General features: G+C 41.1%; 1 protein-coding gene across 3 annotated transcripts in view; it reads left to right on the forward strand.

The window, feature by feature from the left end:
- The window catches only part of LOC117243353 (protein lozenge-like), a 37,259-nt gene that overhangs the window by 8,965 nt on the left and 5,047 nt on the right, over positions 1–23,247 (forward strand). For 2 of the 3 annotated variants that reach the window (XM_033510754.1, XM_033510755.1), the window contains 2 exons: positions 3,572–3,682; positions 6,021–6,320. In XM_033510754.1, coding sequence (XP_033366645.1) covers positions 3,572–3,682; positions 6,021–6,320 — 411 coding nt within the window. The remainder of the gene's footprint in view (positions 1–3,571; positions 3,683–6,020; positions 6,321–23,247) is intronic. The other variant, XM_033510756.1, reaches the window with a different exon arrangement.

The raw sequence follows: 23,247 nt of genomic DNA on the forward strand, positions 1-23,247 counted from the left end.
ACTGCGGAGTCGACCACGAATACGGCAGCTTTTTGCGGACGTTTCGCATTTGTTGTATAAAGTATTGATAGGCGTAGGACGATGCGTGCCCGTCGGTCTCGCAGATTTTTTTTTCACCGCTGTTGTTTTTCGAAATGGTCCAGCGTGATTGATTTTTCTAACGTTTTTATAGCTCGCTCACGTTCTGCCGGTCAATCGATATAGCACTAAGCGTCGAAATCTATAATACTCGTGAAATTTTCTGTAGAGGCATACAATTTTCAGAATCGAAGTTATTTAGAATATGACTTTCGTCAGATTCGAAGACAGGATAGAATTTTCAACTATTTATCTGTTAATATATAAAAACTGACAGTTCTCTGTACGCGCTCGACATGTTTGATCGCATGTATTTCGGCCGGGAAAAGTCAAAACAAGCAAATTGATGTTTTTTTTCGTTGTTTTAACGAGTAACCTATGGAAATCAACGGAATATCAAAAAATCATTTATGGAAACAAAAAACGTAAATTATACGTAGATATTCGAGCTTAATTTCTCAAATAGATTCTATCATAGATACTCTGTTTAATTTTTAAGACCAATTGGACAATTTAATATACGAGTTTTTCTCTAGTTTTTATAAATCCAAACTTCTTCAGTTTAAGAAGATAATCGACTTTTATGGCAAACAAACTGCTTCGATATCAGAAATCATCCACCGAAGACTAAAAAAATTAAATACCTGCTTAAAGATCACCGATTTCTGCTGGAGCTTTTACAGATCCAAGTGGATGATTGGACAAAACAGAAACAATTTGACAATTCTGAAGCCATCAATCTCTTCTTTACTTCTCAGAGATCCAAGCTTCCTCAGCTGAAGCGCTTAAACGACTGTTTGAATAGCATCATCCAGAGAATAGACAGACGCGCGACGCGTGAAAACTATTCCAGACGGCAATCGCCGGTCGGACTCCGTGGCGGATGAAAGGAATCGGCTTCGAGACAGGACACGCATCACGACATATTGCATACACGAGTTTTGGGCAGCGATGGCGTGGCTCCTCCTGGCCCTGGCACGCACCAGGGACAATCTATGTAACAACCAGCGTACGAGCGCCGTCGGGCAAAACAACCGGCGCTTTCATTGTCCTCGCAACGATGCGAAGCGCGCCGCTCCGCAGACACCTGCCGGCTATCATTATTGCGTGGATAATCGTGAGCTTTTTGTTATCGAAAATCACCACCCCTGCCCGCCCCGTTTTTCGGCTTTGGTCCCTCTTTTTCCCGTCTCGCCTCGACCGGCTGTTTCGCTGGTAATCGTGCAATTTCTGTAATTCGCCGGCCCGTCAGCGCGTGTAAATACTGCAAACGCGGCTACCGTGGCCTGGAACGACACGTAACCGGATTAACGGACTTCCAAGGCTGCGACAGCCTGACCAGAACCGTTTGAACGCGTTAGGAACGCGTTTGAGAAAGGAAGTTGGCAAGAATTTTACCACCGTACTTCCTTAGGAGAAGATTAAAAATTTCCTCTCGTTCTATCTAGGAAATTTCTTAATGTATACGTTATTTTTAAAGAAACTACGAACGATGAACTGTGACAGCTTCATTCCAACAATCGCTCCGTTCTGAAAGTAATAATTCTTGTAAATCTGGAGCAAGGAAAGCAAATAGTCGTTAGTTACACAACCTTCGTATCTTCCCTAACAATTTCTATTCGAGTATCGATGCTTAGAGCTGTATTACTCTCCTATCGATATACCATACAGGCTGATGGTAAGAGAACTTACGTCGATGACAATGTAAAGTATCATTAGACTAGTTTCTCATTCTGATTCCTCCTCGACTGTGGAAAACGTTCAACCAATTTCTCGATCATGCCTGGAAACGAAAACGAATGGAAAAGGTAGCCATGAATCGGGTGGAACGACCGGAGAAAAGGGAACGAAACAAAGTGGCTACCGGGTAGCCGTCACCGTGGCCGAAAATCATCGAAACGTTCCCGGCAAAACAATATCGATGGATCGGCCGCTGTCAGTCAAAGGTTGAAATTGAATTTGCTTGTCCAGTAATTGCTCCGCGTTTGGAATTTCGATTAGACAGGAATACACGACGCGTTCGTCTCTCTCGAAATCATTTTCCCTTGCCCTCGTAAAAAAACCCTTTCCAAAGCTATACACGTTCGTTCCAAGCTTAAGTGTTGCAACCGTGATTCAAAATATCAAAAAATCCATTTGAATTCTTAAACAACTAGACTAAAACGTGGTTGCAGCGGTGTATTACAGCTTATAAATATCAAAATCGGTACGATCATGGATTGGAAAAGCACGTCTTGGGGAGATGGAGAATTTTAGAGCGAATCGGAAGCAGGTTCATCCAGATAGATCGAGAGAAATCGCGCGTTATCGAACGATATTACTCCCAGTAGCCGTCCATTGAAACTATAGAGAGATTGCAATTGAAAGACATTACCGGATGATTGGAAAGAATCCTTAGATCGAGATACTGGATCACTTGTCTCGATGAATTCCTTGTTTGTATCCACCGATTCGTCCAAGTATCGTCGTTGTTTGTATCTACCAATTCATCGACAGTAGGTTAGAATTCTAAAGCACAAAAAGAAATGAAAATCGTCATTAAAGTACAGTTAGCTTAGAAACAGTTTGATGATACCTATCTCTAGTGGATCAGCGATAAATGGTGTGTTTTGGTGTTCATTCGCGAATCATCAAGGTCCTACTCGATAAGTTTTGCATCTTTTCTAATAATTCCTTTCTAAATCGGTTCATACATTTACATTATTGCTGTGTCAATTTATCATAAAGCTCGCTAGTACGAAAATATAAATCGTACGAAGTACTGTCAGATCAGGTAAATAACGAAATTATTTCAAGTAACGGGGCTCGACTGCTCCGAGCTGATTGGCATCATTGAAGAGCAGAACCTTGCTTTGTCCTTCTTTCTGAGAAAAGGATATTTTTACCATAAATTTTCACGAAGGAGAAAAATCTAGCAAATAGAGAGAGAGAGAGAGAGAATCTTCGTACAAGAATGAAAAGGGAAAAAAAGGAAATATTCGACTTCTCTAGAGTCTAGACTGACCTGTTTTCTATACCATGGAGGAATAGGAATTTTCTTTATCGTTCCTTCCAAGAAGAGGACCTTTTCTGCGATAAATTTTTACGAAGGAGGAAAATCTAGCAAATAGAGAGAAAAATAGTTTTGTACGAAAGCAAAAAGGAAAAAAGAGGAAAGATTCGTGTAAAATTCTCGAAATGCTGGCAGACCACGACGTGAAGGAGGACGTAAGACGAGCGGAGGGAGGGGTCCGTTATTAGAGAGGAGGAAAAAGCCGCGCTATTTCCGTCCTCTGGGGCTGCCACACTTTGATTAGATAAGCCCACCACTCGTGCTGCGGAGATTGGAATTATTGTTCTCTCTCCCTCCCTCTCTCTCTCTGTCTCTCTGCTTCACCATGTTCAACGAACAGGCGAAGGGGCAATCGGTGAAGGTGTTATATCACGATCGTTCTTGTTTATTGTAATTAACCGCCTTTCCGCTTCTAGATTCGGATAGCAGGTACGTTTTCAGATATCCCGAACAGGCACGACGCGATAGCGAAGTCAAGTCTTGATGATCTAACATTCGAAGAGATCCTTGGTGCTCTGATGTTGGATCGGTCGAAGAACAGTCCTCGTTCAGGTGTGTTAGATCCCCTTACGTAGTTGTGAAAAGCGTGAAACTAATTAAATAACGTGACTCGTGTATCAAGTCACTTCTTTCGTCCTTGTTTAGTATATTCCACGGTCCTGATTCTAGTGGTTTCATTTTTTTCGCTATTGTTGACAGACATAGAAATCCGAATAAAAGTTGTGGAAATTTAATATTTATAAAACTTATTGTCGTAGCAAGTCGCTTCTTTGGCTCTTGATATATTTTACGATCGTTACGCTCTTCTCTTCATTCTTCTTTAATAGAAACATTATTTAATGGAAACATCGAAGAAAGCAAAAGAGATTGTAGGAAAAGAACCTTGAGGAAAGTAGTTATGAGAACTTAAGCAAATACATTTTGTCGTATCAAGACACTTTTTCCTGTAATATATTCGATAATCATATTCCTGATCTTATTTCTTTTTAATAGAAACATCAAACACTAGAAGACACAGCGAGAAATCGAAAAGAATCTCTTAGAGAAGAGTTCAGAGGGAAAATCTCTCGAAAGGTGTAATTGAAACCTCTGCCTCGTAGAAAGGACGAAAGCGCGCTGCCTTGCTCTCCTCCATCGCAATCCGTGATCCATTCTGAATTATCCGCCGCCGTGCTACATCCCATTCTACTTTGCTCCTCTTGAATGGAAACACCTCGGCGAGCCATCCAAAAAGAGTGTCGGCCGGTACGTTTGGAGCATTACGAGCGTCCGGTACGTGAGAAGTCGTGGGATCCGGTCGAGGAGTTGAACACAGAGCTCCCTTGTTTCTCCTGGCCCGGCGATCGTGGTAGTCGGTAGCGAGGAATAATCTTGTAGGCATCGGTTGGCGCACCGGAGCTGACCATCTGGGCTCACCGACAATTTCGTGCAGTTTGCGGTCGAACTTTATTTGTCGTTCGCCCTCGTGGCCGAAGTTTCTCTCTTCCTCTCACAGCCGAGCGTGTTTTCTTTCCTCTTTCAACTACTATTCTCGTCTTCCTTTTCGTTCTTTCTCTCACTGGAAGAATAACAATTTGCGCCTCGCGAGCTCCCATTCTGGGCTTCCTCTTCTGATTCCGAGAGGAAAGGGGAACGTGCTCTACATCTCTCGATCGACGCCAATCCTCTGCAACCGTGTGCTCTTCGAGCGAAAAGTGGAACGAGAAGATCTTTTTTCAAGGAAACGTAAAGGAGAAAAATTATCCAGAGCTTCCTATAACGATCGATATTTCGCGAATAAAATGCCAGAGGTTATATAGCCTAGTGATTTTGCCACTGAATGTCCTGTTCAGTGATTACGTAAGCACTCGAGCCTATGCACGTGGCGCATAATGTGCATCGCCGTATAACGATACACACGGACTGCGTGCATATTGCGATCCGCCCCAATAGAGAATCGCCATGTTCGCTGTGTATACTATGCAGGCAACGCGATACTTGGCTCTGCCAGAGCTCCATCAATTCACCGGCGGTGGTTGGAATGTGCGAGGAATGCTATTGAAGTCGATCGAGACGCGAGCCACTCAAATTTCTTAATTATCCCTCTCTATTGGGCTAATTGCACAAACATATGTCTTCCTTGTCCCTCTTCGTCCAGGATGCTGAACATCCCTGCTTTGGATAGCAAGATTATCCAATCTTTCTTGCGTTTTTGCGCGCTTCTACAAATCTCTTTATGTTTACACTTTGAATTGTTAATTCAATTAATTGTTAATCGTACCTGATTCTATTGGCATCGTATTCTTATATTTCAATCTTTCTCTCGTTTCACTCAAAAGGAAGAATTTGCATAAATACTCGTTGATGCATGTGAAATGCGCAGTCGTTTTTGCAAGTAGAAATTTAATCGCACGTAATTTCCGTCAAACATTATATTTTTAATTGGGGAAATTACCATATGAGTGTTTACTAATTAGTTTAGTTATGGTGAGTTTATAAAAATGATCAGTTCTCCGTCCAAAGTTTCTTGGAACGTAGCTGTTACAGTTTTCCTTCTACTTGAAATAGAACAAATACTTGAAATAGAGCAGAAAATGGTTTTAACTTTTCACATTTCACAAATAGTACATAAATTTATATCTCTAGCAACTTCACGGTAATTTTTCAAATTACATCTTCTTATGTATGTGACTTATAGCAGATTTTGGGAAACAACATTTTATATGCACCAACCCAAAATGTTTTAATCTTAGAATTAGAAAAATTCGCAAGTTTGGATCGAAAAAGACTGAAAGAATGCAATAAGATTAAAGTTGCCTTCGGTTTCGTTTAGGATATAAATAAATTCATTGACGCATAAAACGCTAAAATTGGAGTAGAACTGGAGAGAAACGTGTTATTTATCTTTCAGGGCAGACACACATTCCTGGATTGGCGCGAGTTCCCGCATTATCCCGAGTTCCTGGACTGGCACGAGGGACCTTCCCCGACGCACCAAGCCCGTTCACTCCCTACCTACGGGAACCAGAGCCGTACAGGAGGAATAAGCATCACGTCGGCAACAACGTCACCGCGAATTCGGTTAGTGGTGCCTGTACCAACCCCAACAACACCGATCCGACCGCATCGCCTGCTTCCAGTACACACCTCGGGGCTAATAGTGGCTCCTCGGCTCATCAAGATTGCTACAAGCACAGTCCTCAGCATGGTGGTGAGTCTCACACCTTTCACTATAGCTTTCGTGCCTCTTTGTCGACTTTAACGCTGTAACAGCAGGCTAATTTCCAACATATAGCGTTGTTCATAAGTTTTAGGACGTCTATGTGATGTTACGTTTATTGGAAGATTCTGATAGATTTTACTTTATTTGGTATCTTATATCGTAAGATGCGAATTTTGAAATATATGTGTATATTACATACATGGAATTTGACTGCATGATGTGAATAAAATGACAAATTTCTGTTAAAATAATTGCAAAATAGAAGCGGTGAGAAATTTATACTTGGTGCCTCGATATAGCTGGTAGGGTAACTTTCAGGTCAATAATTAATAAAGTATGGTTTAGGTCGTGTCTGTTGGACAATTTAATATCCCAAAATATTTGAAGTGGGAAGGTAGAGCTAATAAATAAGTAAAGAGATACACAATATCGTGCACTAGGAATTAACACACACCTGACGCTAGTGTAACATAGTGTTAAGCTTTGAACACTCGTGAATTTCACGAATCATTCTGGTATTCTGGTAATAACGACTTGTTTTCTAAATTATAATTAGTTTAATCGAGATACAAATATAAGACAGTTTCCTTCGATTTCTCGATACAGTGGATTACAAATATAGACGAAACGGATCGGTTAGAATCAGAATATCCAAGCTACGTGGCTAATTAATTATCAGAGCTACTTGCACAATTGTAGTGATATTTTTAATAAGATCTTACGAGTCGCGTAAAACTCTTTCCAGCCATGCAACGAAATTCGTTAACTTGTGACTTGTGAATTTTCTTCAGTTTTCTTTCGCATTTTTTAGATTCTAACGCTAGTTCGATCGAGTGAGTGCGAGAAGATAGAGGCCGTGTCTTCCGGTCTGTTTGCTCCTTTCGTTTCGATAGCGGATACTCCTCGGGCATCATCATCTTTCGCTCACGACCAGCATCCTCGTGGCTCGTGGAGCGACTCGAAACTACGCACAAACCCCACCCAACCCCTTCTCCTCTATCAAAATGGGGAGGAGGAGAGGCGATGGCGAGGGATCAAGAGGAGGGGGGGTCTGCCGTTTCGCGAGGTAATAGTTTCATACCTCGTTCCGGCTCTGCACCCTCTAATTCAACGTAATAACGACCTGTTCAACCTGCCGTTTCCATCTCTTCTCTCGCTGATCTCCGCCACGATTCACCGTTGGATCTCTCTACCACGAGGCAAAAGTGTCCTGTCCTCGCATTGTTACATTCTCGTTGTGCTCAGTAAACAGATTTATCCACCGTTTGATTCGTTTTTCCTCATCATTTATCATGAATCATAGTCTCCAGGTGGAAAAAATTCTCGAAAATTTCTGGAAATGGTTTAAATTGATCTGACAAGGTTAAGCGGTAACTTTTTAAGAAATATTTCGAGGCCAGTGAAGGTATCGAAAGAGTCGATAATTCAAGATGCAAAAAGGCGGGAAACTCGGCAGCCAGTTTATTTCTGCATGGCTCGTCTCGCATCAGCGGTCTCGACCTGATCAAAGTTAAGTAGACGCGCCCCTAGCTGGCAAGACCTCTTTGAAGCTACGTTGCGGTTTCTCTTTGCCCTAATCTCCTCCTCCTCTTCGACCTCCGCTACCTTCTCCGTCGATCGTGCTACCTTCCGGGCCAACTTTACTGCACCCGTGTCACCTTCCTGGATCGGCCACCATTGTAATTACCTCATCTGGGGAAGCCAACTTTCCCTCGCCATTCTTCTTTGGTTCATGCAAGACAGTGGTTTACATCTTTTCTTTAACCCACTGTTTGTGACCAAACCGTGTTATAACTGTGTGTTATATGAAGATTACAGGGGAAGTACAGGATAGGTCGCACTTCCTATCTTTCGCAGGGAAACGGTTTTGAGATTTAGCACTTTGTCAATTAATATCATATTATCGGACTTGTTTCTGTGTTTAGTTCTGGCACGAAACATGTAATTTTTTATCCTCTTAATAATTTTACAAATTTTACTCGTAATATCAAGACTACCGAATCTGACTACAAAAATTTGATACAATTAAAGAAACTCTTCGAAAAAGAACCCTTTGTTGAAAAATAAGAGTATGTGCTACGACTTCTTTTGCCAATGCTTTACAAGCAATAAAATCACGAAAAAGTTACTTTGGCGACCCCTCAAAAGGTTTGGAAGATAGTACATTTTTCGAGTCACGATCGGGATCGTTCGCCCGTAATGTAACTATTTATACGCCTATCATATGAATGGAAATCTCAGGCGAAATGCTTGCTTTACCAGTCGCTCATTCATCTCTCCTCTCTTGCTCTTCTCTTTCTTCACGCCTAATGAGCAGATGCAAGGGCCGGCACACGTACGAATGAGCTCAGAGTGCGAAATGAGCGTCGGTGGATGCAATTTTCTTCCTCCTCCTCATCGTCTCCTCCCATCGTAGCCGAGTCTCTCTGTTCTTCGGTGTTTTCGAGGCAGGCCACCGATTCAGTGATCCCCACTGAATTTACAGTCCGTACAACCTACAAGACAGGCCCGTGCACTCACGTACGACTCACGTGCACGTCTGCGTAATACCAGGGATCGATCGAGAAGCGATCGATCGATCGAGAGCTGGATCCATGTTGTTTTTGCCGTTCGCTGCTGGCACGAACTCCTCCTTTTGTTTCGGGCTCGGTTCGCTTGCGATGCCAGACGTTGTTGAATCGAACCTCTATTCCTCCCTCTTGCTCCCCATCTTCTTCGTAATCTTCTTCTTCTTCGCCATTTCGTCTCTCTTTCTGCACCGCCACCGGTCTCTCCTTCGCGTGATTGCTCTCTAAATCTCACCTACATGATCACTGTCGATCGTGACTCGGCCAGCTACGTTTACGGACTATGAATCAAACTGCCGTGCCTGACTAGACGAGGAAATTTTCAACGCTATTAGTAGACTGCGTGTATTTATGCAAATTTAGTTTTTTATGAACGCAGTTAAAGAGCCAGGGCCCAGGGAAAGATTCGTCCCATCCACTGAATATTACAAGGAGGATAGCACTTTGGATATTTCGCATACTTTTGCAAGTATTATGCGCGTTCCATCCATGTTTGCGCATTTAAACTTTCTATAAATCAAAACACGCATTCTAGCTATTAGGTTAGATGAAATTTCTGTATTTGTTTTCGGCAAACGAGTAACGTGGTAATACATACTTTCTACTGTATGAAGTATCACAACGAGATGCAAACTATTTGTGGCTAAGAAGGTTGTGGCTATTAGGATGGCACAAGGACAAGAGACATGTATCGCTGTCTACAAATATTGGAACACCTGTTAGTTTCATAGAAAATATGATAATTCATATGAATTACCATAGATTACCACCACAGAGAAGCGATTAATCGGTGAAATTTTTGTATGCAAGGTAACGATTAAAAATATAGAGAAAAAGTTTTCGGCGATTGTTTGCAAGGATTGTAGAAAAAGAGGGATTAACGATAGTATATTGACGACTATAGTAATTCGATTGGAACTTCATTGACAAGATTTTAGATAAATTAAGTAGGTAATCGAAACGAATGGAATCATTTATGTTTTTACCACTAAAATCATGGCAGTTGTTTCTCATCACAGTGTTAATTAAATTCCAGAATATAACACATACGATATGGGCATAAAAATTTCCTATGACAAGTATTGGAATGCTTTCATGAGCCAGTGTTCCAATCAGAGTAGCATTCCGCTCGCCAACCTTCTTTCCAATCTCGAACACAGTACACGTTTCTATTCGTCATAAACGCACCAGAAACAAGCTCATACAGCAACAATCTTGGCTAGAAGGTTTCTGCAGGTGAAGAAAAAAGGGAAGCGAGCGTTATTCCTGTCTCTTATAATATAACCGTGTCCGTTTCTCGTCTTCTTCCCTGGAGTCTCATCTCGAGTCGTGATCGGGGTAATAAGGCTCTGCCAGTGGCAAGCGGGCCGAGTACCTGAAGAGCTGGTGCAGAGAATCGAAGGAAGAAGGTTGCAAGTCCTCTTGCCTGTTGGTCGAAACGAGAGGGGCGAGAAGAGAAAATAAAGAGGACAGGAGAGACAAAGATGCTGTTGACGTAGTAGGGGTAAGGATGCTGATTATGGGGTGTCAAACAATCACGCTGATTGTATATTCTCCGCTCACTTCTTCTGTCTGCCTCGACGTTTACTCGTAGTCGCAACCCGAAAGCGGTGGATCTGTCTCGCTTGCTCGCTCGCTTGCTTTCTTCGAGACGTCGTGTCGTAGAAAACGTAGAAACGGGCAACAGCAAGGAATTACGTTAAATTATGTTAGACAATGTCTTCTACCGTTTAGTGTCGAAACTAGTCGAGATTCTTTTGAGGCAAGATGCATAAAAAAGGAGAGGAACAGTTTGTCGTCGCATCAAGTTATTTCACGAGTGTGCTCCTTAAAGATTAAAGTGATCCACTTTTTGCAAATTTCTTAATTTTACGATACGATAGATAATTAACTTTCGGATCTTTATTTCATTCGATGACTAGACAGAAGAGTTTCAGAATGAAATGATTGGAAAAAATGGTTAGAGTAATCTGATAGATTGCAACATATTGAAAATATGTAGGTGAAAAATCTACGATATTCTGCAAGGGGCAAATAACATTGGTTTAGTTATTACGTTGATTTAACATAATTAATTCAGCCCTCGCGATTAATGCCAATAATATTTCCTAAATATTCCATAAGGTGACAGAAACGTGTATTTAAATTACTCAAGATTAGATGCAGAGATAGTTTCGCTGTAGAATTTATCAGGCAGGAAACGTCACTCGCGATATTTTACATTTGTGACCTCTATTTTACTCAAAAACGCAATTCATACCCGGAAACTTCGATTATAAAGATTGCATAAATATATTTGTGTATCTATTTACCGGTAATTGGATAGAAAAGTTGAAGAAGCGAAGGGGAAACGAAGGAGGCAAAGATTTTCGAATCTCGCGATTCCCACGTGCCTCCACTCGTGGCAGAGAACACGGCTACCTCTCTGCTCGTTTCTCTGCCTTTTTCTCCACCTACTGATGATTGTCGTGTTTCTTACTCGTGAACGAAGATTTTGTCCGACGGGGCTTAATGGAAGGCTAGTGCGTGCTTGTACGGAATCATTATTCTTCCTTGGGATGGTTGGGAATTTTAGTTAAACGGTACTCTGCTGCTATAATAAGATAGAGAGAAAGAGAAGGAAGAGAGGCCTTTGTCGTTTAATGTCAAGCTGCGGCCGGATTCGCATAGAATTTCATCTGGAAAGTCAGTTGCCATTCTCTCGAACGCGGTACTTCTTTTTAATTCTCGCGGCTGGTATCACGTGTGGTTGATTAAATTTCTTCGTCACGTCGGCGCCTTCGAAGCGTCTGAGGTCTGCACGGGGAAAGGGTTACCTTTCTTAAAGGGGTGCGAGGCAGAGAAGTTGCCAGGCAATTAGGAAAGTGTCACACACACTCCTTTCGCGAGTCTCCCTCGCAACACGCCAACCCCTATCATGCTCTATCAGCAGGTTATTAACGTACAAGCTTAAACTTGCCGCGGGAACTCTAAAGGATCCGTGACACATTAGGAAACGTGCAATCAACACCCTCTTTAAGTACATCATTAACTATGAAAGTCGGCTTGCTCTTATTTTCACAATGATTCGAGAAAATATCGACGTCCTGGGTCTTATTTCTCAGAAAATATGTTTCCTGGTATATACAAATTTGCGGAGATTTTAATGCATCAAGCATTCTTGGCTTCAGTTTTCTAGCTTTTTAGAGACGAATTTTTCTTTCAACATTAATATAATCCCTTTTACGTATTGTGCACAGACATTCGTAAAGTTAAGATCTTTTTAGCTGTAATTAATATTGAAATACGTCGATGTATCGTTGCAGACTGTGAACTGCAGAATGTGAAATGTGGTTCGTTGGAGGTACTGGGTTCTGGGTTCCATTAGGTGAATTGCGTGAGAAAAATTATAGTAACTCAATAATCTTCTACAAGTTACTTTGGCGCATATCGTACCATTAGCCTCGTAAGAGTTGAAAAAGTTCCTTCGTATACTTTGCACATATTTGTGGGAATTTTAACGCTCCTTTCGCTTACTATAAGTCAGGACGCGTGTAAGTAAGGAAACTTGGTCGCAAACGAGGCTTCGATGCTCACCGAAATGACGAACGCGACCGCAGAACTTAATTAAACTCGTAAATCCGTCGCCACCGTCGTCCCAGACAGCCACGACCGTTGTTGCGCCTTGCTACTTATTTCCCTGCTCGCAGTCGACCAATCACTGAACTCTATTTTGAATTCATGCAAACGCACCCTTCGTACGTTGCAACAGGACATCACACTTCCTGAATGGAATCTTCCCTTTCGTTAAGAAAAAATGATCCGTAGAATGAAAAGTTTCAACGAGTCTCTATTCCAAGTATCAAACAGCTTTAGGAAAGATTCAAGTACTTTTCGGTTTTCAGTGTCTCACAAAAGCTATTTCAACACTTAGCGTAGAAAACTTTGTATTACATATGAAACGTGTGAAAGAGTTTAACTTGAAACCTGAAACTGGAACCTGAAAATGTGTACAGGTTACAAGACATTCACTGCAAACATACGGTTAGTAAAGAATTAGCATATAATACGAATACTGCTCTTAAACGCAGTATTATTATTATTATTGCTAAGGATGAATATGTGGCTCGTTAATACAGCGAATAGTCGAATACTTGTTCAAATACTTCAGCGATCTTTACAAAGTACGTGCTTGCGATAAGTATCTTAAAACCTCTACGTACATCTTCGAATTGGTTTCAAATTTTACCGATACACAGCCATAGTAGTCGTGCCTCATTACAGTGCTAATGAAATTTTTTAATGTTTCATGTAATACACGTAATATATGTTCATAAGAGCTTCCTGTAAGTGTTGATATACTTTTGCGAGCCATTATAAGTACATTCAGGATCATGGAAGGAGAACTGGACGAGATCCTCGGCTTCCGCAAAATGGAATTTCAGAAATTCCTGGGCTGCGGTGCTCGGTGAACTTTATCGCCTGTCGGTTTATCGCGTATCCTGGTGACACGACATCCTTCGTGTCCGTCCAATCAGGCGCGCACTTGGCGGACGACTCAAGGAAACCCGTGGTGACCGCTAGGCCAAGACCGCGATAATAACCGGGACGAATGGAACGTTTCGTTTCCATGTATTCCCCCTTTCAAATGCTCAGGATCCAACCGAGGTGCTTTCCGGAGATAGCCGGAAGTAGGTTCCTCGTTGCCTCGTGATTCGATCGCGTTTGATCGCTCCATCCAGCAGATAAACATCCAGTAGACGACAAGCTGACTCAAATAAGCGACAGAGCGTAATCACTTTTTATTATTTGGTGTCTCTATTTTGTCTTTATTATCTAAGATCCTTGTTGTTCAAGATCGGAAGATCGCGTTTTCTATTTTTCTTTTTTTTTTTCTTGTTCTTTGTTAGAGAGAGTTGTTACAATTTATTTGATTGTGTAGAGAGAGAGAGAGAGAGAGTTGAGAATCTAGGATGAGATAGACGAGTTTTGGCACGAGGGCTACTCTTGGGAGGAGGGTGGATTGAATCGAACCCTTCGCCCCGAACGCATCCACGCTTTTCCCACGACGCTCTCTGCTCGTTCGACGTACACTGTCCCCGGCTGCTTACCACTGAAAAATTCGTTTGTGGGTATTTTAAGAATGTAGCTGATTTCTAGAGACATTTAGTGAAAATAGAATTTTTATAAAAGAAGAAATATCAGAAAATATACGGATATTACGTATGAATATGGATATATACGAAATATGAGAAGAATTTGTGTTTCGCAGCTCAAGAAAATTCAGCTCTGGAAGGCTCAAGTTTTACAGCAAAATTATTGCCGCATCGTTTTAATCCACTGTTAAACTATTAAATCGATAGAAAAGATAGCTTCCAAGAAACAATATTCTCTAAATAATGACACGCTTTGCAAACGAATTGCGAAAGTCAGCGTGGATAAAAATTTCTGAAGTGGATCGATTGGCTGGCTGATGGATGAACTGGCCGAAAATCGAGGCGTCCGGCAATCATCAGGATACTCGTTCGAATCGATCTGAGAGATGATCGAGGGACAATCTCGAGCAAATCGATCGAGGTCGATCCGCCGGCTCGAAACGTAGAAAGAATTGAGCCGGACGAGCGAAGCGAGAAAGCAGTTCACGATCCAGAGGATCCCGCTTCCCGAGATCGTCATCCTACCGAAACATCGGAGCAAAAACTCTCGAAAATCTTGGATATAAAAAGACGGCTAGGCTTGTTGCAATAATAAGCGCTTAGTCGACTGAAGAAACGGAAAACTGCACTTCCGACCACGTTCATCTCGCGTTTTACCATTAACAGTCATTTATTTGGAACAGTTTCTTTCATCATGAGATAAAAAGCATCGTGACTGCTCCAGGATTATCTCATTGAATCGAGTGTTTCGATTGTTTTTTGAGGAATTCTTGGTGCATCGCGTCCTAGAAGGAAATTGCAAATTTTCACACGCTGCACTTTTACAACTGTTATTTGTTTTGATATCGAGTTTTTTTGAGTACAGAAGTTTGAGCGCTCGAGACATTATTTTTAAAATACACCCTAGAATTTGACTATATATATATTTTTTTTGAGGTATTCGATACTAATTATACATTTACAATAAAATTGAGCAATTGGCAAGAGGTAGAGTTGAATAGTTTGATTTTCATATTTCACGCGTTACTTTCTAAATATTAGATAATATTAAATAGGAAAAAAAGATAATCAACATAATAATATACCGATTTTCCTCAGTTTCTGTCCTGCTTTCCAAACCACTCTCAGATTTTTCATTAATCGATGCTGCAGTAATCGATGTTCCAACAGTTAGTATTCTATTGTATATTTATTTTGATAAATCTAAAAATAACAAAACATTAGAAGCAGAGGAGTGTCAGTGCTTAAAAAGGGAAAAGCTTTTGTACAGTAAGAGATCAGATAAGCGCGCACGAAGCAGAAGCTTCTATTTAATAATGAGTTGCTCGCCTCATTCTCCATTCGTCTCGCGCTCCTCCCCGTTACTTGGCCAAACCGTAAATGATGTTGGCTTCTGCAAAAGGATTTAAAGGTCCCACCACGTTTCTCGTAATGTCCTGCCGTTCGCAGAAATCCTCACAACGAATTACCATACTATTTCCCAACCGGTCGCAGCTGTCTAGTATTCATTCTTGATTCTAATCACGACCTTGCCATCAAGTCTTTGATTTTGATCATTTTAAATAAAATGAAATTATATATATGTTATTATATATATGTTATTTAAAAAATTTATGATTTTATTACGCGAAAACATAGCTAAGAAAATTGTTTCGTTATGATTTTAACAAGATGATTCCTTTCTTCTTCTTGATGTTCTTGTTAGATCTCGTTGAAATCCAACCGCTTTTGTGACTAAGTCTCCGCTCTAAGACCACCCACGACACTTTCAAGACCGACTTTACATAGTCGACGCGATTTCGAAGCCCGGAAATTCCAGGGATGCTAATGTTGCCATTAATCTCGGTGACTTGCCCGACTCTCATGCAAAAATCTTAATCTCGCAGGGTCATCGCTAACAAACGCATATTTACGTTTGTTAACTTACAATAAAGCTTAGCAAGCGTATAAAATGGAGAAATGGTTAGTTGTAAATTTAACCAATTACGTTACGGAAGGTTTTATAATATGGGACATACCATGCTATCTGTGTAGAATGGCTTTCAAGTTTTTCAAGTAATGTTATATTAAATTATAGAATTCTTAAGTTTATTAAATAGATTTACGGTACATATGTAAAGTATAATGTCTAATATACTTTGTATTCACACGATTAAATAATTATTCGATTCGTTTATTTTTTAAATATGAAAAAGTACAGAATGTCCTGTATTTTGTAGGCATAAAACAAAGTTTTTCAAGTATCACGTTACTCAAACATGTCATTTTGTTTTATATTCCTCTTTCCACGAAGCTTTTCAACCAGGATCTAAATGAAATTAATTTGTCATCATATCTGCAACAATTCGAAAAATAAAACACGACGTTACGAGAAAAGCAAAGAGACGTACTTATAGAGAGAATTTAAAAGTGAAACGAATTTGAAGGAAAGAGGAAGGGAAAGAAAAGCACGAGATGAACCACCGAGATAGCGAACGGAAGTACCGGTAAGGTAGACGAATTAGGATCGAAAGGAAGCCCATACTGGCCAGCCTTCTTTTCGTTACACAAAATTCCTGTACTCGTAACATCTCAGGTACATTGGCTGGATCGTGTCCGGAGAGAGAAGGAGAGCAAGCAGAGGAGAAAAAAATAGGAGAAGGAGAAGACTAAGCAAGGCAAGAATAAGTCGAGGGAGAAGAAGAGGAAGAAGAGGTGGAGGCAGTTACGTGATCCACGCTCGAGAGGGCACGGATCTTCGTCCCGATCTCGAAAGATCCTCTCATTTTACCTGCAGACGATTTTGGTCGTCTATCAGTTCTCCGTCTTTTCTTCGTTTTTCCTCTCCTTCGTTAGATGTCGAACAATACGGGGCCAAATTGAATTACGCCGGCGGGCGTGAACTGTAACATCAGGGTGAGGATTCTTTAACGCGATCGAACCATACAGTCTTCGCCGCAAGGAACCTCCTGGCCATGAATTTTATTCATTTTCTTCGATACACAAGTATGTATGTACTTACATTGAGAGCAAAATCCATTAAGCCACGCTTTTTCTGAACAACGGTTTATATAGCATTAATTCATTCCAATAAAGCGTATCATAAAGCGGCGAAGGCGGGTCAATTCTGACTCGTGCAGTTTATTACATTTTAGGTTACCATACACGTTACTTAACGTATTAGCTCCATATCTTTAGCTCCTACATTACTTACCGCACGTTACTTTTTCTCAAATATTTCTGAGGGTTTCATGGTACTCTTTCGATTTACATTAAAAGATCTGTATGATTCTATCGTCAATGATACAGTATTTCCCTTCAGATTATTCAGCGTTGGCTTCGTCCACTTTTCAATCTCAATGTCTCATATATAAGGTGATCTATTTGAAGTTTTGCATGCAATTATCTCCCGAACTACTCGTTATTCCAGCAACACTTAATTTCTCGCGCGAAGAACATCCTATAACAGTCAGAAATCTCATCTATGTGGTCGTACCTCTCAGATTTTAATGTATTCTTTGTATCTTTAAATGAATCTATCTGTTATCATTTAGCCGATTCTACGATGAATTCATCGACTTGTAACATGTTCGGCGTCTCGAACAAAAACATTAATCTTAATGTAATAATAATTATCTCGGCAAAGAACGAAATAGCGTAGAAACGAGTTCAGCAAACTGTCAATCGGAAATCCAGCACCGGCGTCGATTGATGTTTAACAAAGCTGAAAAACAGTTTTCTAAGAACGTCGTTGGTTCCTGAAAAAGCGTATTCGAAGACAGACGATTCGTTTGAGCTCGCCACGACAAATGGTAACTAAGTGAAGTATCGGAGATGTCCAGAGGAGTCTTTACCTCGACCTGCTTTTTTTCCAGTCGAACCTTAATTGAACGCCAATCAACCATCCGATCGACCCGTGATCAATTGATTACCACCGATCGACGACGCTTTCGTTGAAATCTCGCGATCTCGCGTTCCCTTCGTAGCTTGCAGCAACATAAAAGGTAGATACTTTCTTGTTCCTTAGGGTAAATCTGTTTATTTTGCGCAAAAATGTAATATATGTTATGGAGATTTGGAAGGCTCCTTTCGGTTCTTCATGCGGCCAAATTGAATGGTGGCTCGAACCCGCAAAGTATTCTGCTTGCACGCGAACATCTTCTTTGAAATTTTTCAAGGTAATTGACGACTCTTATATTTTTGTGTCGTACAGGCCTTCGATATAACGTCGAACTAAAAATAATCTTGATTATTCAGAGTGTCTCAGGGTTTAACAATCAAATTCTATGGTTCCATAGTCAAAGAGGATATATTCTACATAGTAATTCGATAATATATTATGTGTCTTGTATGAAACTTTTGAAAATTTTATTTACTTTGTTGCAAGAGTAAAATTTGAAACCAGTTCGAAACTAAAATACATAAAAGTTTTAAAATATTTCATAAAACATTAATACGTATATAACATACCTAGCTGAGTGAAACATATACTTGGTGTTAGTAGCGACACCAATGAATATTATGGATTATTAATGAAATGAATTATCGTTTAAATACTTTATCGATCTCTGTCAAACTTTCACAAGATTTTCAATTATTATCAAATATCGATGCAATCATAATAGTCGCGTTTCACCGAAATGCGAAGGAAATTTCAGAAAGTTTTGCTTTCTTACTCCGCGCTCGTAAAAGTTTTAGCATACATAGTACATATACCCATAAAACACTTTGAGAAAACGAGACGTAAATTACTTTATTTGGCGTTTAACATACAACTATAACGCGAGAAATAAAGCATCGACGCGAAGATCCAAAGAGGATGAGAAGAAGAAGAAGCTAGGAAATTCGCGTGTCTACCGATGATAATCGGTCGAAATGGAGTACGGGGCCCGTGAATTTCCGGGCACACCGGTGATGGGGCCTCTCCATTCATGCTCTTCATTCACCCTCGAAATTACGAGGCGCGTGTGGAAGAGGCTCGAATGAAAGTTGCGAAAGGCGTCTCCTGAAAGGCGACGGGACAAAGGGGAAAAACAGAAGGAGCGGCTGCGGAACGAAGAAAAAAGAGAAAAGGTGGAACAGAGTCCCGAGATCTTTTTCTCCGCAGTCGAACGCGCCGGAGACTCCTTGTGCCGCTATTGTTCGTTTTCAGGAGCAAATTGCGGCGATGCGTGCGTGCAAAACTCGCCTCTTCTGCGGCCGACGCCCTGTTAAACAGATTTTCTTCTTTCAGAACGATTGGAGGAGATGAATGGAGAGATGAATGGAAAATAACGAAGAACGGAGAGTACAGCGCGAAAACGCAAGCAGGATGAACGAAATTAGCAGTGGATGGGCATTGAAACCGTCGTCGAAAGCCGCCTACTTTTGAGAGATTGACGAACCGTGGATGGTCCTTCTGCAAATTGCCGGCAACTTCGCCATTCGTCTCGCGTTTCTTCCAGATTCGTTGTTACTTTCTCACGTTTCGTGTGTTGCAACTTCAATCGTCGTACATCGTGTGGGAATAATACCGAATATCGTTGTATCAATCGTGGATTCGTTATCCTTTTTTGCGGAACTTTCGGATTTCTACGCGTTTAAAGGATATTTAGAGATACAACGATACGCACCTAGGAATACACAGTAATACTCTTTTCGATAGGATTTTCTAAAAATTCTCTCTTCAAGTCAACAATCTTCGCGTGGTAAAACGAGGACTCTTCTTACACGTCATCTAAGACTGATCAGTCAGTATCCTTTTTATCAGCTTTCTTTTCTATTGTATCCAAAGATTGAATCTAATCTCGCGTCGCACAAATTGATCGATGCGAGTTACTAATTTAACACGGTTTTCGATACTTCACTTTCAAGCAACATTTGGAACGAACAGCGTGAATTTCGTGAAATAAGTCGATTTTTACGTGGTAAATCTAGAAAAAAGTCATTGAGGTACATCGCATCATGCAGGACACACATACGATATACTATATCGATCTCTAGTTCTAAATTTGAAATTCTTGATTCTTTTTTATAATAGATCGTGACACAAGACTATAGGCTGCATACATCGATCTGTAGTTCCGATTCTAAGTTGTAAGGTCAGAAGATTAGGAGAGGAATGGAAAGAATGATTTTCCTCGTAGATTATTGAGTTAGCAAGGACGTCAAATAACGATCGCGCTGGTAGTCGGTTGCTCGCGATCCCGAAGTCATCGAGGGGAAACACTATCCTCGGGACAGGATACCCGGTGTATAAGAAGAAATCGCTGATGGTAAGCGATACGCAAGGCAACAAGAGTTTCCTGGCCGCTCGTATGCGTAAGACTTCTCTCTCTCCTCTATGGACGTTATGCAGGGTTTACCAGTGTACACGCGGCCTCTTGATATGTGTCATACACATACGGTTAGCGTGTGTCGACATTCGTGTCGAGCAGGAATATCGAGACGACGCAATATCGACTTACGTTACACGACCAAACGAGCATCTATCTCGGTGGGAAACGAAGCCCCACGGCTTCGTCTGTTCGACGTTGTTCGTAACGTTCGTCCTCTTTTCGATTCCGAAACTTCTTCTCACAATGTGTCCACTGACTAAAGAATTCCAAGTTCTGACAAGGCAGCATTTATTTCCACTTGCAAGTTCTGGTATGAAAATATTCCCTGTTCGACCCCAAACCTTCTTTTCTACGCTGGCTAAAAACTTCCAGACTCCAGCAAGTTCGTATCTATTTGCAATTTAAAATTCCGCTTTCAAAATGTTCCATGTTCTAAATACGTTCGAAGCTTAAGTATTTTCAGGCTAAGACGTGGACGTTCATACTTCTGCACTTTGGTACTAGAGAGTTCGCTTGGTTGAAATTCTTGGCTCAGGCCAAAGGTTAGGGTGCACAAAGCAGCAGCCTAAAACGTGTCAAGGACAATTTCCTTGGATATTTTGTCTCCTGTCTCTGGTATTCTAGACTTTGAAACTCCAAAAGTGACCCAACTTCTCTGGGAGGGTAAGGTAGTGTTATTCGAGTCAGCGAGGAGAAATTATATAAGAACTAATAAAGAAACGAACGATATTATTTTAGCAGCTTTTTGATTATAATCTCGTAGTGTCTTCAACGATGCTAGAGAGATTCAAATTACCGACGGTCGCTGTAAAAGCTATCTTAGGACGTAGCGTACCATTAGTCTAGAAATGACTCAGATATTGGAGATTAGGCGACTAAAATAACCCTTACCATATCCTACTCTATGCAGCTTGTTAGTTACCAACAATGGAAACGATCCAAAGTATCTACTATCGTGTTGCCACTTTCTTTGTGGAATAGATGATCGGCAGACCACTCGATCGTTGAAAGAAGAAGAAGAAGAAGATGAAGCCGATCGAAGGAACGGGCTAGCGGTAGCATGAAGCTCGGTGTGGGGTGGAGAGTTAGGTGGGAGAGAAACCGAGAAACGACGAAATGACGGCGGTCGATGGACGGTTCGTTAAGTAGATGGCTGGTCGAGAGACTAAGCACCAAAACCACCTCACTGTGGTTTCACACCCGCAGAGCTACGGACAGAGATCCAGGGAAGGAGGAAGAGAGACACGAAGAGAAGGAAGTAGTAAACAACTCGGAGTTCCTTTGGTCAGGACTCGTGCGTTCCTTTGGTCAGGATCAACGCCGATGTTACACCTTATGATTTCTTCAAAGAGTCGTCTGCTTGTCGATCGAGCGCGGTGACCAACCCTGTAACGATATCGAGATCACCGATAAATGGAAATGGTCTATGGGAAAGTTCGATCCGCAAAGTTGTCCTTACTCAACATTGCAAATCTCTAGTGTCTGCGGTTGAAACGATGAAACTATGAAATCCCGAGTGTCGAGAATAACGCGATTTCATCTCATACCAATGATCTGTCTTCGCTTCTTAATCTATTATTCGTTGATCTACTTGATCTTGGAGAAGATGTTTCGGTGTACAACTGTATTTTTAGAAACAATGCAATTCGCTCGGGAACAGGAGCGAATAGGGAATGATGTTTCCAATGAAATGAATATTTCATTCGATGTTATGCTTGAAGAGGTTTTCAGACAACTTTGTTCTTTGTTCCTCTGATTTATGAAAACCTTCTCTTTGACGATTAATTTTATCTGCCAAGGTGGTTCAGTGTATGACTCAATTCTTGCAGGGGACCGACAATGTTGTGAATAAAAGTGAATACAAGACGATTGGATATCACAGTTGATGTCTTTCTTGATCGAATCTCGAGACAAGTTCGATCTCCTTCTTTTCTTTTTTCCGTAATTCATAGAAACTGTTCATTTAGCGATTAATGGTACCGTGGTTCAGTGTGTAAATGAAATTTTTTCAAGAGATCGACAATGTGTGAATAAGGATGAGTAGAGAATGATCAAATATCCACCTGATATCTTCCTTGGTCGGATCTCAAGGCAAGTTCGATCTCCTCTTTTTCATGATTCATAGAACTAGCCTGTTCCCTGAAGAGGCTCGAAATGGACTATTATCCAACAGATGGTCGACCCATGCTGGTGTGCTTTGTTTTGTTACCGTTGTTCCGGTAATTGCGGCAAATACACGGCCATTTTCGGTAATCACCCGCACGCCCCCATCCCCACGGTGCGCGGTCCCTTTTGAGAATTCCGAAACGACCTCGACCTTCTCTGGTCGGTAGGCGTAACGACAGTTTTGCTAGCGGATCTTCCACCCGCGACCTCGACCTGATCTTACGGCGTGGCGGTTCGAACGCCTTCCTCGAGAATCAAAGCGTAGCTGACAAGGAAATTCTTCGGTAAGGAAGTAGCTTAGCTTCCGAGATTTTTATAATATTTCATCAAACTCGTGTTTATCGCAATCCAGTAGAAGGCTTTTTCTTTATTGGAATAAGATTATAGTCGATTCGCGATTACAATAGAACTCTGTTTGCGTAAAAGCCGTTTATCTGAACTTCATTTATCGAAGTGTATTTTTAGTTGCCAATTGTCCTCAGACAAGTTCGTAGAAATTGAATTCTGTCGCAATTGTTAAGAATATTTGGGAACACTGACACGTTCAGCTCCACTAGGAAAATTCACAAATTCCAGCGTGTTAATTCTAATATGTCCCACGCGTTTCAAAATACGTCATATAAGTCGTATAATTTATAGACTGACAATATTCACAGTGTCGAAGCGATCAGCTTGAAAACGTGAGATTCGCTTAATCCTTCACGGAAGCCATAAACGTCGAGACTTCTCGATAAACGACACTCTAATGCAA

Source organism: Bombus vosnesenskii, unplaced genomic scaffold (genome assembly GCF_011952255.1).
Source record: "Bombus vosnesenskii isolate JDL3184/JDL3185 unplaced genomic scaffold, Bvos_JDL3184-5_v1.1 scf7180000013265, whole genome shotgun sequence".
Taxonomy (NCBI): Eukaryota; Metazoa; Arthropoda; class Insecta; order Hymenoptera; family Apidae; genus Bombus; species Bombus vosnesenskii.